General features: G+C 36.1%; 1 protein-coding gene across 1 annotated transcript; it reads right to left on the minus strand.

Annotated features, from left to right (window-relative positions):
* Positions 1-10300: 10300 nt before the first annotated feature.
* DEFB112 (defensin beta 112) lies at positions 10301-14740 on the minus strand. The gene is made up of 2 exons (XM_033219903.1): positions 14683-14740; positions 10301-10527 (listed from the first exon to the last, which is right to left on the minus strand). The coding sequence occupies exons 1-2, from the start codon at positions 14738-14740 to the stop codon at positions 10301-10303; spliced, it is 285 nt and encodes a 94-aa protein (XP_033075794.1).
* Positions 14741-18640: the final 3900 nt, after the last annotated feature.

An 18640-nucleotide genomic window follows, 5' to 3' on the forward strand; every position in this document is an offset into this window, starting at 1 on the left:
AAAGAAGATACAAAAGATCAATGAAACAAAAAGTTGGTTTCTTCAAAGTTTACAAAAATTTGACAACTCTCTAGCCAAACTAAGAAAAAAAGAGAACATCCAAACAAACAAAATCAAAGATGAAAATAGAGACATTTCAGCTGGTACTGTAGAAATTCAAAGGATCTTTAGTGGTTACTATAAGCAGCTATATGCCATGATATTGGAAAATCTAGAAGAAATGAATGAATTTCCAGACACATGTAACCTATCAAGATTGACCCAGGAAGAAATTCAAAACCTGAGGAAACCACAGACAAGTAATGAGATCGAAGCTGTAATAAAAAGTCTCACAGCAAAGAAAAGCCCAGGACCCAATGGCTTCATTGCTGAATATTACAAAACATTTAAAGAAGAATTAATACCAATCCTACTCAAACTATTACAAAAAATAGAGGAGGAGGGAATACTTCCGAATCATTTTGTGAGCCCTGATACCAAAATCAAACAAAGACACATCAAATAAAGAAAACTACAGGCCAATATCATTGATGAATATTGATGCAAAAATCCTCAACAAAATACCAGCAAACTGAGTTCAACAATGCATTAAAAAGATCTTTCATCATGACCAAGTGGGATTTATCCCTGGGATGCAAGTATGGTTTAACATACTTGAATCAATGAGTATGATACTTCATGTCAACAGAATAAAGGACAAAAATCATATGATCATTTCAATTTATGCGGAAAAAGCATTTGATAAAATTCAACATCTTTTCATGATAACAGCCTTCAAAAAACTGGGTATACAAGGAAGATACCTCAACATAATAAAAGCTATATTCAGCAGACCTACAGCTGTCATACTGAATGGGGAAAAATGAAAAGTTCTTTCTCTAAGATAGGGAACACAACCAGGAGACTCATTTTCCCCACTGTTTTTCAACATAGTACTGAAGTCATACAAATAGTAATGAGACAAGAAAAAGAAATAAAGACCATCTAAATTGGAAGGGAAGAGGTCAAATTATCCTCTCCTTGTTTGCAGATGATATGATTTCATATTTGGAAAATCCTAGAGACTCCACCAAAAAAACTTAGAACTGACATACAAATTCAGTAAAATTGCAAGATACAAAGTCAGCATACGGAAATCAGTAGCATTTCTATACACCAACCGGAACAATCTGAAAAAGAAATCAAGAAAGTAATTCAATTTACACAAACTACAAGTAAAATAAAATACCTAAGAATTAATGTGACCAAAGCAGTAAAAGATCTCTACAATGAAAACTATAAAACATCGAAGGAAGCAATTGAAAAAGACATAAAAACATGGAAAAATATTCCATATTCATTGTTTGGAAGAATCAACATTTTTAACATGACCATGTTACCCAACAAAATCTACAGATTCAATAGAATCTCTACCAATATATCAATGGCATTCTTCACAGAAATAGAAAAAAAAAAAAATCCTAAAATCCATATAGAACCACAACAGACCCAGAATAGCCAAAGCTGTCCTAAGCAAAAGGAACAAAACTGGAGGAATCATATTACCTGACTTCAAATTATACTAGAGTGATGATAACCAAAACAGCATTGTAATGGCATAACTGCACGTAGATCAGTGGTACAGAATAGAAAACCCAAAGATGTATCCATACATTTACAGTGAACTCATTTTTGAAGAAGGTGCCAAGAACATACATTGAGGAGAGGACAGTCCCTTTAATAAAACATTCTGGGGCCAGGCACAGTGGCTTGCGCCTGTAATCCTAGCACTTTGGGAGGCTGAGGTAGGTGAATCACTTGAGGTCAGGAGTTCAAGACCAGTTTGGCCAACATGGTGAAATCCCATCTCTACTAAAAATACAAAAAATTAGCCGGGTGGTGCATGTCTGTAATTACAGTTACTCAGGAGGCTGAGGCAGGAGAGTAGCTTGAACCCAGGAGGCGGAGGTTAAAGTAAGCCGAGATTGCGCCACTGCACTCCAGGCTGAGCCACAGAGCTAGATACCCTGCATGGACATTTGAGCTGGCGGAGGCGTCTTCCCAGAGATTAGACAGAGATGGGGCTTCAGCAGACACCAAACCAGGGGACCTTTGCGTGCGGGAGTGCTCCGGTTGAGCTCTGCTATGTATGCCATTTCCAGGGCTCTCTGTCACTCTGAGAGGATCTGTCCTCAGCTAACCACAAGAATGGGAGACAGCAGAGCCAGCTTTCCCCCGGGAATGGGGCACGTAGGTCCTGCGAGGCCCGCCTGCCTGCCAGTCCCTCTCAGGGCTCCTGCCTGTCCACCCCACAGAAATATAAACACGGCGCATGCTCTGCTGCCCGGCCTGGGTGCTTTGTTCCAACTGAACGCATTCTGGCAGCCTGGAATCCTTTCGGAACCCACAAAACACCCAGAACCCAGCCCTGAGGGTCCAGAGAAGGGAGGAGCCACAAGCAAGTCCTGGTATTTCAGGGCTGCGGGCCTGCAGCTAAGGAGTGCTGGGGATGTCTGCCAAGCACTGGAGCCAGGGAGAAGCTCACATGCACAGAAAACTAAGAGGGGTGAGTTACGCAAGTTCGCGGGCTGGTGTGATGCTTGGGCATGGTTCCCTCCACTGGGCTGCTCTGGTGAGCGAGTGGCCTATTTCCCTGCTGGACCTCTTCTGGGGACAGCCCCTCAGCCTGAAAACCCTAACAACAACATCAAGGACAACAAAAATGAAGGCATAGTGCCAGTGATCAGAGGTGGCTTCCTCAAGGCCGAGGAGTGGACTTGGTGAGTGTGTCATCTCTTTCCACCTGGCACCGCAAAGTGCAGCTGCAAATACAGGGATACACAAAGGAGCCGCGCAGCTGAATGGGAGCAGTCTACCGCCCATTGTTGTCAAGCACCATCTACAGGACGTAGCGCAAAATACAATAACAAAAACCGAATTCTTCCTTGGCAAACCCAAGGGCAAGAAATCAACAACAGAGACCCTAGACAGACTCTTAATCCTCTGAAAACTTACAGAAATAAAGCCAACCCAATGTATATTCAATTTACACAACAGTTGAAGGAAGACCAACTTTCCCAGATAAGAAAGAATCAGCACAAGAACTGTGGCAATTCAAATAGTCAGTGTCCCCTTAACTCCAAAAGAACCCGTTAGCTCCTCAGCAATGGTTCTTAACTAGGCTGAAACGACTGAAATAACAGACATACAATTAAGAATATAGATGGAAAGGAAGCTCATGGAGATTCAGAAGAAAAGTTGAAGCTCAATTCAAATAAGCCAAGCAATTGAGAAAAATGATTCAAGAGCTGAAAGATGAAGTAGCAATTTTAAGACCCAAACTGAACTTCTTGAGCTGAAAAATTTACGAGAATTTCATAACACAATTGGCAATATTAACAGTCAAACAGACCACGCTGAGGAAAGAATCTCAAGCTCAAAAGCTAGCTCTTCAAATCAGTCGTCTGACAAAAATAAAGAAAAAAAGAATTTTTAAAAATGAACAAAACCTTCAAGAAATACGGGATTATGCAGAGACAAATCTATGACTTATTGGCATCCCTGAGAGACGAGGAGAGAGAATAAGCAACTTGGAAAGTATATTTGATGATATAATCCACGAAAATTTCCCTAATCTTGCTAGGGAGGTTGACATGCAAATTTAAGGAATACAAGAATCTTATCCAGATAGCATACAAGATGACCATCCTCAAGGAACATATTCCTCAAATTCACTAAGGTCAACGCAAAAGAAAAAAGTCTTAAAGGCAGCTACAGAGAGAGGTGAAGTGGCATACAGAGAGGACACCATCAGACTGGCAGCAGACCTCTCAGCAAAATCCTTACAAGCCAGAAGAGATGTGGGCTATTTTCAGAAACCTTAAAGAAAAGAAATTTCAACTAAAAATTTCATGCCCCACCAAACTAAGCTTCATAAGTAATGGAGAAATAAAACTCTTCTCAGATAAGCAAATGTTGAGGGAATTCATATCAACTAGAACAGGTTTCCAAGATGTCCTTAAGAGAATGCTAAACATGAAATCGAAAGAATGGTACCTGCTCACACAAATACTTAAACACATAGTTTACAGACATTTTAAAGCAACTATACAACTAAGTCTACATAAAAAATAACTAACAACAGGATGACAGGATTAAAATCTCACATATCAATACTAACCCTGAATGTAAATGGGCTAAACACCCCTCTTAAAAGAAATAGAGTGGTAAGCAAGATAAAAAGACAAGACCTAACCATCTACCATCTTCAAGAGAGTAATCTCACATGTAATGATACCCAGAGGTTTAAAGTAAAGGACTGAAGAAAGATTTATCATGCAAATGTAAAAAGAAAAAGGAGAGGAGTTGCTATTCTTATATCAGATAAAATGGACTTTAAATGTTTTACAATTAAGAAAAACAAGATATTTACATAATAATAAATGGTACAATTCAAAAAGAAGACTGAATGATCCTGAATATGTATGCACACAACACTGAAGCACCCACACTCTTAAAACAAGTTATTCTTGACCTATGAAAAGATTTAGACAGCCGCACAATAATAGTGGGAGGTGTTAACACCCCGCTGGCTGCGTTAGATATATCATGGAGGCAGAAAACTAACAAAGACACTCTGAATTCTAACGCAACACTTGCCTAATTGGACCTACAGACATCTGCAGAACACCCTACTTAGCAACCACAGAATATGCATTCTTTTCATCTGCACACAGAACATATTCTGAGATTGACTACATGCTAAGTCATAAAGTAATTCTCAATACATTTTTAAAAAATCAAATCATACCAAACACAGTCTTGGATCACAGTGTAATGAAGACAGAAACCAGTTTCCAGAAGATCTTCCAAAACTACACAAATATTTAAAAATTAAAAGTCTTCCTCCTGAATAACTCTTGGGTGAACATCAACATAAGGACAGTAAGAGGAAAGTTTATGGCACTAAATGCCTTCATAAGGAAATTATAAATATCTCAAATTAACAATTAAATTTGCACCTAAAGGAACTAGAAAAAAAGAAGAAACCAATTTATAAGCTAGCAGAATAAAAGGAACAACTAAAATTAGAGAAAAACTGAATGAAATTGAGACAGAAATCCATGTAAAAGACCAAGAGTTGACTTTTCAAAAGAATAAACAAAATTGATAGACCCCCTAGCTAGATTAACAAAGAAAAATGAAGAGACGATCCAAATAAGACAATCAGAAATGACAAAGGCAATATTACGACTGATCGCACTGGCAAACAGAAGATCTCGAGAGACTATTATGAACTCAATGCACACAAATTAGAAAATCTAGAGGAAATAGATAAAATCCTGGATGGACACTATCTCCCAAGATTGAATCAGGAAGAGGTTGAAACCATTAATGTAACAATAACAACTTCTGAAACTGAATGAGTAACAAAGAAACTATCAACCAATAAAAGCCTTGGGTCAGATGGATTCACAGCTGAATTCTACCAGACATACAAAAAGGAATTGGTGCTAATCATATTGAAACTATTTCAAAAAACCGAGGAGTAGGGGGTCCTCCCTACCTCATTCTGTGAAGCCAGCATCAACCTGATACCAAAATCTGGCAGAGATAGAGTGAAAAAAGAAAACTTCAGGCCAATATCCCTGATGAACATACACACAAAACTCCTCAACAAAATATTAATAAACCGAATCCAGCAGCACATCAAAAAGTTAATACACTACAATCAAGTACGTATTATTCCTGGGATGCAAGACTGGTTCAACCTACATAAATTAATAAATGTGATTAACCATATAAACAGAGTTAAAAGCAAAAGCCATATGATAATCTCAATAGTCTTGAAAAAAGCTTTCAGTAAAATCTAACACATCTTCATGATAAAAACCCTAAAGAGATTAGACATTGAAGGAACATATCTGAAAATAGTAAGAGTTATATATGACAAACACGCAACCAACATCATACTGAATGGGTAAAAGCTCGAATCATTCCTTTGGAGAATAGAAACAAGACAAGGATGTCTACTTTCACCACTCCTATTCAGCATAGTACTGGAAGTCCTAACAAGAACAATCAGGCAAAGAAAAGAAATAAAAGGCATCCAAATAGGAAAATAAAAACTGAAACTATTTCTCTTCACTGACGATGTGATTCTATTCCTTGAAAATCCTAAAGACTATGCCAAAAGACTTCTAGAACATAGAATTAATAAATGACTTTAGTAAAGTTTCAGTATAAAACAATCAAAGAAATCAGTAGCATTTCTGCACATGAACAACATACATGCTGAAAGTGAAATCAATAACACAATCCCACTTATTAGCCACATAGCAAATGAAATACCTAAGAATATGTCTAACCAAGGAGGTGAAAGATCCCTACAAAAGGAAGTACAAAAAACTGCTGAAAGAAATCAGAGATAACACAAATAAATAGAAAAGCATTCCATGCTCATGGATTGGAAGAATCATTATCATAAAAATGGCCACAGTGTAGATATATAGATTCAGTGCAATTCTTATAAAACTAACATCAATTCTTCACAGAATTAGGAAAATTATTCTAAAATTCTTATGGAATCAAAAAGGAGCCTTAATAGCCAAAGGAATTTTAAGCAAAAGGAACAAAGCAGGAAGTATCACACTATCCAATTTTAAACTATACTATAAGGCTACAGTAGCAAAAATAGTATGGTACAGATACAAAAACAGACACATAGAACAATGGAACAGTAAAAAACCCAGAAATAAAGCTACACACCTATAAACATCTGATCTTTGACAAGGCCAACAAAAATAAGCAATGGGGAAAGTAATCCTTTATTCAATAAATGGTGCTGGGATAACTGACTAGCCATGCGCAGATCAAAGCCGGACCCTTACCTTTAACCATATACAAAAATTAACTCAAAGTGGATTAAATATTTAAAAGTAAGACCTCAAAATATAAAAAAAATCCTAGAAGACAGTCTAGGAAACACTCTTCTAAACATGTGCCTTGGCAAATAATTTTTGGCTAAGGCTTCAAAAGCAATTGCAACAAAACCAAAAATTGACAAGTGGAATCTAATTAAACTAAAGAGCTTCTGCACAGCAAAGGAAACCATCAACAGAGACAACGTACAGAATGGGAAAAGATGTTTGCAAACTATTCATCTGACAAAGGCTTAATATCCAGAATCTATAAGGAACTTAAAGAATTCAACAAGCAGAAAACAAACAACTCCATTAAATATCAGGCAAAGGACATGAACAGACATTTCTCAAAAGAAGACATACAAGTGGCCCACAAACATATAAAAAAATGCTGAGCATCACTAATTATGAGAAATGCAAATGAAAACCGCAATGAGATACCATCTCACCCATTCAGAATAACTATTATTAAAATGTCAAAAAATGACAAACACTGGCAAGGCTGCAGAGAAAAGGGAATGCTTATACAGTGTTGGTGGAAATGAAAATTAGTTCAGTCACTGTGGAAAGTGGTCTGGAGATTTCTAAAATAACTTAAGATAGAGCTACCATTTGACCCAGCAATCCCAATACTGGGTATATAACTTAATGAAAATAAGTAAGTAAACCAAAAAGACACATACACTTGTATGTTCACCACAGCACTATTCACAGTAGAAAAACTTAGAATAAATCAAGGTGCCAATCAAAAGACTGGGTAAAAAAATTGGTACATATACACCATGAATATTATGCAGCCATAAGAAAGAATGACATCATGTCCTTTGCATCAACATGGATGCAATTGGAGGCTATAATCTTAAGCAAAATAAGGCAGAAACAGAAAACCAAATAATGCATGTTATCTCTTATAAGTGGAAGGTAAACATTGCACACAAATGGATATAAATGTGCGAACTAAAGACACTATGGACTACTAGAGTGGAAAGGGAGGGAGGGAGCTGAAAAACTATCTATTGCATACTATGCTTACTACTTGGGTGATGGGATCCATTTCTCAAACTTCAGCATCGCACAATATTTCCATATAACAAAACGGCACATATAATCCCTGTATCTAAAATAAAAGTTGAAATTTTTTTGAAAGTTAGGCATAAAGATATGAAGGCTTTTACAGGAGATACTAAACAGATATATTATTAAAATTAGTTTACAATAGTAAACTAATACATATCGAATAAATTAATGTTGGACACTGTATCAGGAAACACCAAATATAGCCATTTAAAGAGGCAATGATGTCTTTTGAATCACTCTTTTAAGCTGGGCTTGCAGAATTACATCTATTTATTTAAAATTTCTTTTTAATGGCCATTGAATTTGAAGCATCCAGAATAATTTCTCTCTTTTCTTCTCACATATCCACATCCTAATCCTGCAACCAGTGAATGTGTTAATTTACATGGCAAAGAATATATTGCTGATATAAATAAATTAAGGATATTGAGATAGATAGATTATTGTGAATTAACCAGTTAGGCACAAGGTAATCACAAAAGTCTTTATAAAAACAAGGTAGGAGTGTGAGGCTTTGAAGATGGAAGAAACCATGAGCCAAGAAAATCAGGTGACTTCTAGAAACTGGAAATGTCAATAAATAGATTCTTTCCTAGAGCCTCCAGAAGGAGCACAGCCCTGCTGACACCTTGATTACAGTCCCTTGAGACACATTTTGGATTTCTGACCTCCAGAACTATAAGATAACATTTTTGGTAATTTGTTAGAACAGCAATAGAAAACCAATAGAGGGCTGCCTCAGCTACATCTGTAGTTATTATTATTTTTATTCGTAACATTATTCACCTATGCATTCATTTTGTTTGATTAGTCTTAACAGAGTCATACATTTTGTTATTGTCATCAAATAACAAATACTTAACCTTGTAGTTTTTATATATTATTATTATTATACTTTAATTTCTGGGATACATGTGCAGAATGTGCAAGTCTGTCAATAGGTATACACTTGCCATGGCGGGTTGCTGCACTCATCGACCTGTCATCTGCATTAGGTATTTCTCCTAATGTTATCCCTCCCCTAGGCCCCCACACACCGACAGGCCGCAATGTGTGATGTTCCCCTCCCTGTGTCCATGTGTTCTCATTGTTTAACTCCCACTTATGAGTAAGAACATGTAGTGTTTGCTTTTCTGTTCCTGTGTTAGTTTGCTGAGAATGATGGTTACCAGCTTCATCCAAGTCCCTGCAAAGGACATGAACTCATCCTTTTTGTATGGCTGCATAGTATTCCATGGTGTATATGTGCCACATTTTCTTTATCCAGTCTATCATTGATGGGCATTTGGGTTGGTTCCAAGTCTTTGCTATTGTGAACAGTGCTGCAATAAACATATGTTTGCATGTGTCTTTAAGGTTGAATAATTTATAATCCTTTGGGTATATACCCAGTAATGGGATTGCTAGGTCGAATGGTATTTCTGGTTCTAGATCCTTGAATAAGCGGACAATTTTTAATCTAGGTGAGGTAATAAGACCAACTGTGTGTGCATGCTTACACACATATATAATTCTGTTACATTAGTTTTAAATAACTTAAAATTTACTAAGACACCAATAAGTAGCATGATAAGAATCATCTCATAGCGTGTGGAAACATTAAAAACATGAAACAAAGCAAAACAAAGCAAAAAAGTTATTTCACATTATTTCACAATAATGTGAAAAAAAGTTATTTCACAATAATGTGAAAAAAAATAAATTCACATTATTATTATTGCCACAAGCTATAGGGATTTACCATACTTCTTTTTCCTCCTCAACCTAGTCTCCCTCTATTCTACCTTTTGAGCTTATTCTTGAAAAAAAAATCAGTTATTTTTATTTTCATAATTCTTTCAAAAAAGAGAGAACAAGTATAACCCGGAAGTATAAGCAACATGAGAAAGTTATGAGGATTTCATAATCCTTCAAATTTCTTGCAACAATTTTTACTAGTTCAGGGATCACATGTCTTGTCAACTCTGTCCCCATTCCTGAGTCTCCTCAAAGAATTCTTGATAGTACTTCACTAATGACTCATAATATGCTTTTCACACTAAATAAGGAATTGGCCCCAGAATCTCACTAAACGTAGTGGTCCCATCATGGATTTTCTTCTCCATGCTGCTTCTATTCCTGAGTTCAAATCCCTGGTTTGTATTCTGATTCTTTCTCCCAAGCAAGCACAATGTTTATAAATATTTCAGGCTGAAATATATTTTATTTAATTGTTCATTCATTATAGGTATGCATGCACAGAAATTATAGGTCATTAATGGAGTGGTGAAATAATGAGAAGACTTCGTTAAGATGTATCATCTTCTTGTGGATGGATTTCTTCAATGACTTGAGTCTTTAGGGTACCATTCTTGAGTCCCTACCGAGTCCTTTGGGATCCAATTATTTGGGTCCATAGGGTCACATTCTCTCACGCAGCAATGAGTTGTAGGTCTTTCACAGTATGAAATCCTAAGTTCACTATCGTCACATTGATTTTTACATCGACCGCCAATCGCTATACATGCCTTCCACCTATTAAAGATGATATGGTGCCCTTCACTTCTGCCTGAAAGAAGGCAAGAACAGCTGGAATTAGTAATCTAGGTGGGAACTCCCAAGATTTAAAAGAAGACACGGAAGTAATCACAGACAACAGAGGAGAAATAAAGGAAATGGATATTTGCTTTAATTTGTTTTTGGTCCATATCAGAGCAGATCAAGGAAATCAACAAGTATACAGTTCCTAAACTAGAGGTTCCATTCCTATGCATTTTAAATAATTTCATAGTGACTCAATAATGGATTTCTGAAGGGCTGCAATTTATTAATCTTCCTCTGTCTGTCTTGCTCATTGACTAGAATCATTGGATATGAGTGGGACGATCTCCATCCTCTCATTTATCATTCATTCTTAGTATTGTTCTGTGGTAAATGTTCTCTTCCTTTTTAAGATTCCATCGTTCTTTTTAACCTGACTTGAGCAGTTCTAAAATATTGAAAGATACAATTTTATTTTCGTGAAATATCTCATCTCCTCTTGGATCTGCACCCTAGAGTCAAGCACAAGAGAAGTTTTGCTTAAAAAATAGACACTTTGCGGTGATTAGAATAAGGAAATAGTAAATAACCACAAGCTGAGGACATAGTGAACATTTCAGCAAGGCTCGTCATTTTCTTTTTACTTTGCCACTTTTCTCTTTCATCCCGAAGTTTCCAGTGCTATAGAAGATTTTAAAAAATGTCTCTAATCTCACTTTACACCATAATTTCTTCGACTTTGTAACTTCCACAATTATAAGGAATGATATATGTATCTAGATAGAAGGTCTCTCTGTCACTAACAGAAGTTCTGATCTGTCATTGCAGGTATTCATTTATTCTCTGTATCTCCACAGGATAAAACTAAAAATAAATGGTGCATATCACTGGAGAGCCGGGTTTTGAATCAATATAATAATTTTTTAAATTAATTAAAAAGTTTAATAAAAATTCTGGAAGAGACTATCTTAGAAAGTACGTATCTACCATTACTGGACTAATACAAGCATGCATTGCTGGACATATTTCAGAAGGTGTATGAAAATGAGCAAGTCCTTATCACTGATGCACTGATAAGTATGCTTTCATCTCAAAAACCTTTTTATTCTATAATTAACCAATTTCGTGTCCATCTATTTAAATAAAATACATATATATCATTTTATACAAAGTAGTAATATTACCCACAAATTTTGCAGCAATAATTTAAAATAACTGAGGATTTTGAGACTACACTATCAGAGGATATTCCTTTTACCATACTCTGGATTTGCAATGATGTGTACTCAGTCACCTAGGAACCAGCACTTTATTCAGTTATCTTTGCTAATAATTGTATTTTATTTGTAAATAGTAATAGTAATATGAATAATAGTAATAATAATATTTCAAGCCCACATTTACCCTGAGATATGAAAGGTACATTTCATAATCAGATAACCCCAGCATAGTTCTGTTCATAAAGAAACATATCACAAGGGGTATTTCCTTCTGAGAGAAGGAACACAAAATATAAACGCAGAGCTTAATGCAGCACTGTAGATGAAATAGCCATGAGGTTACTACCTACATCAAGAAACAAGATATTACTAGAAGCTCCACACCCTCTGACCACATCATAACCCCCTCCATCTCCCCTAAGAATAATCACTGTCCTGAATTAACACTAACTTTCTTACTTAGCCTTATATTAATATTTGTATTCCTCAAGTATGCATTCTTTAGGCCTGCTTTTGAACATGTATACACATAAAATATGTATAAATCTAGATATACACACAAATATATATATATACGTACACACACAAATAAATGTGTACATATATGTATATAATCAGGTGTCACGTAGGGCCAGGGATAGGTTTTGAGAAATGTGCCATTAGGTGATTCTGTCCTTGAGCAAACACCATAAACTGTACTTACACAAACCTATATGGTACAGCCTATCACATAACTAGGATATAAGATATAGCCTATTGCTCCTGGAATACAAACTGGCACATGTTACTGGACTGAATACTTTAGGCAACTGTAACATAATGGTAAGTATTTATCAATCTAAACATAGAAAAGCTACAGTAAAAGTATGGTATTATAAGTATGGGACCGCTGTCCTATATGCAGTCTGACACTGACTGAAACGCTGTTTTGCAGCACATGACTGTTTATACTGATAGTCCCAGAATTACAATAATTTGACTCAATTTTTCATCCTCAGAATGGGGCAAAAAAGATATACATTCAGTGGAGATCAAAGTATAAGTACACAAACAACAATGCTGTTTTTCACTTTCAGTACATTATCAAATACATTCCATGAGATATTCAATAATTTATTATAAAACTCTATGTTAGATGATTTTGCCCAGTTGTAGGCTAATGTAAGTATTCTGAGCATGTTTAAGCCAGGGTAAGCTAAGCTATGATGTTCTGCCAGTTAGGGTGTATCGAATTCACTTTCAACTGATGATATTTTCAACTCAAAATGTCTTTAACAAGACATAATCCCATCATAAATTGAGGAGCTGTGTGTGTGTGTGTGTGTGTGTGTGTGTGTGTATCTTAGAGAGACAGAGAATCATACAGTTTTTTTGTGTCTGGATTTTTAAATTTATATTCATATAATTCAGCTTTGTGGTTGGATGTAGTTTTGCAGCACTGATTTTCATTAATATATAGCATTCACTTTCTTTATCTAATAAACTTTAGATGATCATATAGGTTATTTGATACAGGGAGAATATGGCTGCTCTTAACATTCTTGTACTATTTCTTGAAGCATATTTAATAATCTTCTGTTGGGTAGATTTCAGATTTTAAATATTCTGTTGAATGTATGGTGGTAGTTTATCATGGTTTAAATTAGCATTTTCTTGATTGCAAGTGAGGATGAGCACTTTAAGGAGGTTGTTTATCCACTCTTTCAAGTGGCTTAGGTCTTTTTTTCTATTTCTACTGAATTACCTCTCACTTTCTTATTTATTTATTAGAATTTTAAAATATATTCTAGATTTAAGCCCTTCGCTAGTTATATATGTAGCAATTTTTGTATTGTACTCTACGACTCTACTAAACTGATATACAAGAATTGAGGGAAATTTTGCCATTGAAGTGATGTAATGGACAAGAGGGAAGAGCCTTTAAAGCTTGTGGGTCCTAAAACATAGGTTTGAAATAAAGGTGAGCCTGCGGTTACATGAGCTGGTCAGGTACTGAGTGAACCTGGAGCCTGTATCCACAGAGGCCGGCCTCGGGGCTGAGTCCACAGGTCCTTACCTGATGACTATGGCTGTGGAGCTCACCTTGTTCTTGGACAAGCCTGAAGCCTGGGATTCAGCTTGGTGCTGGGGGGAAAATCCAGAGCCCAGGAATACTGGGGCCAGCCTAGCTCTAGAGAAACTCTGAAAAATGAGTGTGATTATTGGGCCTAGCCTGAATCTGTGGGTGTTGAACTAGCACTAGGGCTACTGGGCAGGCCTGGAGGGGCAGTGAGCCAAGACTTGATGGGCTGACCTAGAGCTAGAGGCTGTCAGATCCGGCCTTGTGCCCGAGCAGACTTGGAAGCTCAGTCTTCAGGTACTGGTCTGAAGTCTGAAGCCATGGGGGCCTGCTGGGTGCTGGGTTCTACTTAGAAAGGCCATCCAGTGTTGGGGTCCAAGGCTAAGTTCTATGGTCATTTCCCTCTCTGGCCTCCACAGGGAGGGTATCTGTCTCCAGGCTGTGCTATCTAGGCTTGGGAGAGAGGTGGCATGAGCAATGTGGCACTGTCCTTCCTACCCTCTTTAATGTATCTTTTCTTATTTCTGTAATCTACCCAAGTGCTGTGATCTCTCACCTGGTTTCCTTAGCTCTTGTGAAGGCATTTTCATGCATGGATAATTGTTCAAATTAATGATTCTGTAAAGGACAGAGCACTGAAAAGTATTTTCTTCTCATCATTTACATATATGCATATATATGAATGTATATTTTTATGTCATTAAGGTGAATTACAGCCTTTTCTAGGATGTTGTGTTTGAAAAATTATTCAAATATTTTTACCTGAGAAGTGTGAATAAACGTAATGTAACATGGCGATGGTATTAATAAAATGATTTTATAATGTAAATTCTACTTTAAATATCCCAGTTCCCCCACTTTAATGCTGGCCCCTTGATCCCTCTAGCAATAATATTCATATTACCTGGTGGAATAAGGACAGCAAAAAAAAGCAGAATACAGAAAAAGAGAAAGATCTTCATTGTAAATGATTTCTTGCTATAAAACAGTGTACAGATCATTTGTCTGACTCAGCTGTTGTTGAAACAAGGAAAAAAAACCCTTACATTTAAAGAATTCTGCATAGTTTTGACTACTGAAGCTTATTAAGAGCAAGAACATTTCCATGCTTGGTGAATAGTGCCATATTCAAAGAGATAGTGACTAGAAAAACCTGCTTTGTCACATAAAAGTTACATCTGCTGATTTCTCTTGCAGTCAGTTTCTTTAAGAAACTTTAACAGCTACAAGAATATGGGTATAAATTGCTAGGTGACCAAGATCAGAAATAGTCCTGCAGCAATTCACTTGACACCCCAGAAGTACTAGTTTTATATAATTCCATTCACTATTTTAATGGTCCCAGTATTAACAATGAATCTCAATGTAACAAGAAATCCAAACCATATAACTTTAGGCTGAAATTATCATACAGAATATTTAATTTTATATATAAAAATGTTGAGATCCTGATTTGTCAGGTAATTTTATAATCCACATTTTCTTTATTTAAATTATGTATGAACATAAATCATGACAGTATTCTGATGTTTATGGATATTATCCTGTCGAGCTTAGCTATACCACGAAGAAAGGTCTGTCCCCTCAAGTAGGATTTGTGAATGTCAGTGCAAAAACATTCAATGTTACAAAATCAGAATGCATTTCTCTGTTTGTTGTTATTTTCTACACAGTGAGAAGGTATTTCTGAGTTAATTTGTAAGTTTTCCAAAGTCTGCTATAGCAGATATATGATAAAGAGCTGATATTGTTCCCCAGACCCAATAAGGAATAATGATCCAGTGACTCTCTCTTACTATACTCATAGAGAGCACTAAGAATCTGGGTGTAAAGAAGCCCCAGTTAATACTAGTCATCCTTATTTTACATTTATGAGAATGTTATTTGCAAAGGTGTTGCACCTGAAACATGTACAATCAGAATTGTTGCAAAGCTTCCTGGGCAAAGTAATAAAGACACATGATCAGTAATTTTTCCCTTCTACAACCAAATTCTTCACTGATAAAATATGAATTAAAAGTGAAGGACTTGACTAGGTGCAGTGGCTCATGCCTATAGTCTCAGTGCTTTTGGGGACTGAGACAGACAGAACTCTTGAGCCCCAGAGTTCAAGACCAGCCTGGGCAACATGGTGAAACCCCATCTCTACAGAAATACAAAAATTAGCTAGGAGTGGTGACACACGCCTGTAGTCTCAGTTACACTGGGGCGCTGCGGTGGGAAAATCACCTGAGCCCTGGGAGGTGGAGGCTGCAGTGAGAGATGATCACGCTACTGTACTCCAGCCTGGGTGACAAAGTGAAACACTGTCTTGAAAAAAATAAAAATAAAAAGAATTTATACTAAAAGCTAAGAACTTACTGGGGTTCAATGAATAGAGGATTTAACTATCATTTGACATAGTATAAGATTATTTAAACCCATCCCTATGTAAGATTAATTGAACAGATATTACTCAAACACCTACCATGTGCCTGTTACTTTTCTAGTTGCTGTGGTACAACTGTGATGAGGATAGGGCATTTGATTGTTGTAGATGAGACAAAGTTCTAACTGGACACTGAAACCAAAACCCAAATTTCATTAAAAATAATTTATATATTATTATGCTTTCTCTGTTATCAGAACTTCTGTGAATAAACACAAAGAAAGAAGAGCAAAGAAGATAAATGTCTCATTGATTTTTAATTTTAGCTCTTTCCAAAGACATGACAAGGGTGCAATATTGCTGCAAGGACTAAAGTCATTTAGAAATTTTATTTTGAATATCTTATTTGTTAAATCCAACGGGTAGAAAATTCAAACAGCAACATGACAGCATTACAGCTGATTCACTTAGGGGACTTTGTGACCCAGGTCTAATCCCAGGGAGAATGTGGAAACTGCTCCTTTTTTTGAACAGGTAAATATAAATCCTGTATTATAAATATCCCACATATTAAACACATTTTACAGGATCTATACCACAAAACAGAAATAGAGTATGTCTTTCAACATTTGGTACTTGGATGTGAGAATACATACAATTTAAATTGCTTTTTTTGAATATATTAAGAATTTTAAATCATAAACAATAGAATTATGCAGGAGTACTTGGATTCACTGATCTCATGGCCACCTCCTAGTCACTGTAGATGTCTAGAAAACAGATAAATAAAACATTTTCACTGCCTTAAGAAACTCAACTTATTTTTGAAAAGACATGCAAATAAATATATGCCAAATGAATAAAATAAATGCTATGAATGTTTCATGACAAATAGTTCTCATGTGTTTTCTGAGTATAGTATTTTTTTTAACTGAACCACAGATAAATCTCAATTCATTTGAACCTTGCATATTATAAGGTTTCTGGACCAGAAATTTTGTGGATCTAATAAGAAACCTTGTCCTGAGGAAATGAAAGCTAACACTAGTATGCTGAAGAAAATATTTTATCCTTCTTTATTGTCCCTTTATTCTCTAATTCTACATTTAGTTACACAATTAGTGAGTGACTTAGGTTCGACAGTATTTAGGTTTATCAAAAACCTCATCATCCTGGATAATAAAGACATACAAAATGTACTTATCCTCTGCTGGTCAAGGAATAAGAAGAGTAACTCCCGTTGGACCACTGAGGGTGCCCCAGCATGAACAAAATGTTCCCAGTTAAGTGGTTTTTTTCCCTAAGAAATTGTTATTTTTCACTGCCTAAGAAAAAAACTTCCAATTTTCCTAAATATTTTGGAGGAAAACATATAGAGAGGTTGAGTGCATTTATGCTTATGCTCATACTCAAATGTCTTCTTCATTAACTACACAGCCATTTTGCTTCCTTGTCATTTATTACCTAAATATCAGTAAGATAACTCTGCTTGAAAAGATATATCTAGACAATCATCAAATATCCTGTTTCATTTCTTTTTCTTTCTTTCTTTCTTTCTTTTTTTTTTTTTTTGAGACGGAGTCTCGCTCTGTCGCCCAGGCTGGAGTGCAGTGGCACGATCTCGGCTCACTGCAAGCTCCACCTCCTGGGTTCACGCCATTCTCCTGCCTCAGCCTCCTGAGTAGCTGGGACTACAGGTGCCCGCCACCACGCCCGGGTAATTTTTTGTGTTTTTAGTAGAGACGGGGTTTCACAGTGTTAGCCAGGATGGTCTCGATCTCCTGACCTCGTGATCCGCCCGCCTCGGTCTCTCAAAGTGCTGGCACTACAGGTGTGGGCCACCGCGCCCAGCCTCCTTTTTCATTTTTAATGTAATTTTAGTGATCACTGTGAGGAGCATCAGCTCCATAGAATACAAATTCATGAATCACCAAGTCCTCTTTTCTCTCTGTTTTGCTCATTCATTGACTGAAACCAGGACTGGAGTGAAATTTAGTAAAGCTGTATGTTAATTAAGCCTCAACAAGCAGATATCAATGATATCCCTGCCATCTATATAGCTTAATTTTTGTGTATATATTAAACATAAATTGGTTACTGTGTAGGTTCATAATTTAGAGACTGATCAAATCTGTTATCCCATTTTCTAATTTTATGTTTTAGTAATGAATATATATAGCGCCTTTATCACTGCAAAAGCATTCACTTTTGGAGATAATTTTTTTAAAATAACATTTAATTTTTTTGTTACATAAGATTTAATATTTTCATGAGAAATAAGAATAAAATGAAAAATATACTTTTGGGATAGAGTATTTGCATTCAATAACTATAAAACAGAAAAAATATAAAAAATTTCACGTAAATAATTTATTTAGCAGGTGTAAAGAGCCCATTGATGATTTCTGTGGTTGAGGTGTTGTTTAAGCAAGGAAACAAAAGAACCCCTTATTTATAGAAATTCCTTAGTAGTATTGATTATTGAGTCTGTATT

Source organism: Trachypithecus francoisi, unplaced genomic scaffold, assembly GCF_009764315.1.
Source record: "Trachypithecus francoisi isolate TF-2019V2 unplaced genomic scaffold, Tfra_2.0 Lachesis_group10, whole genome shotgun sequence".
In the NCBI taxonomy this organism is placed as follows: domain Eukaryota; kingdom Metazoa; phylum Chordata; class Mammalia; order Primates; family Cercopithecidae; genus Trachypithecus; species Trachypithecus francoisi.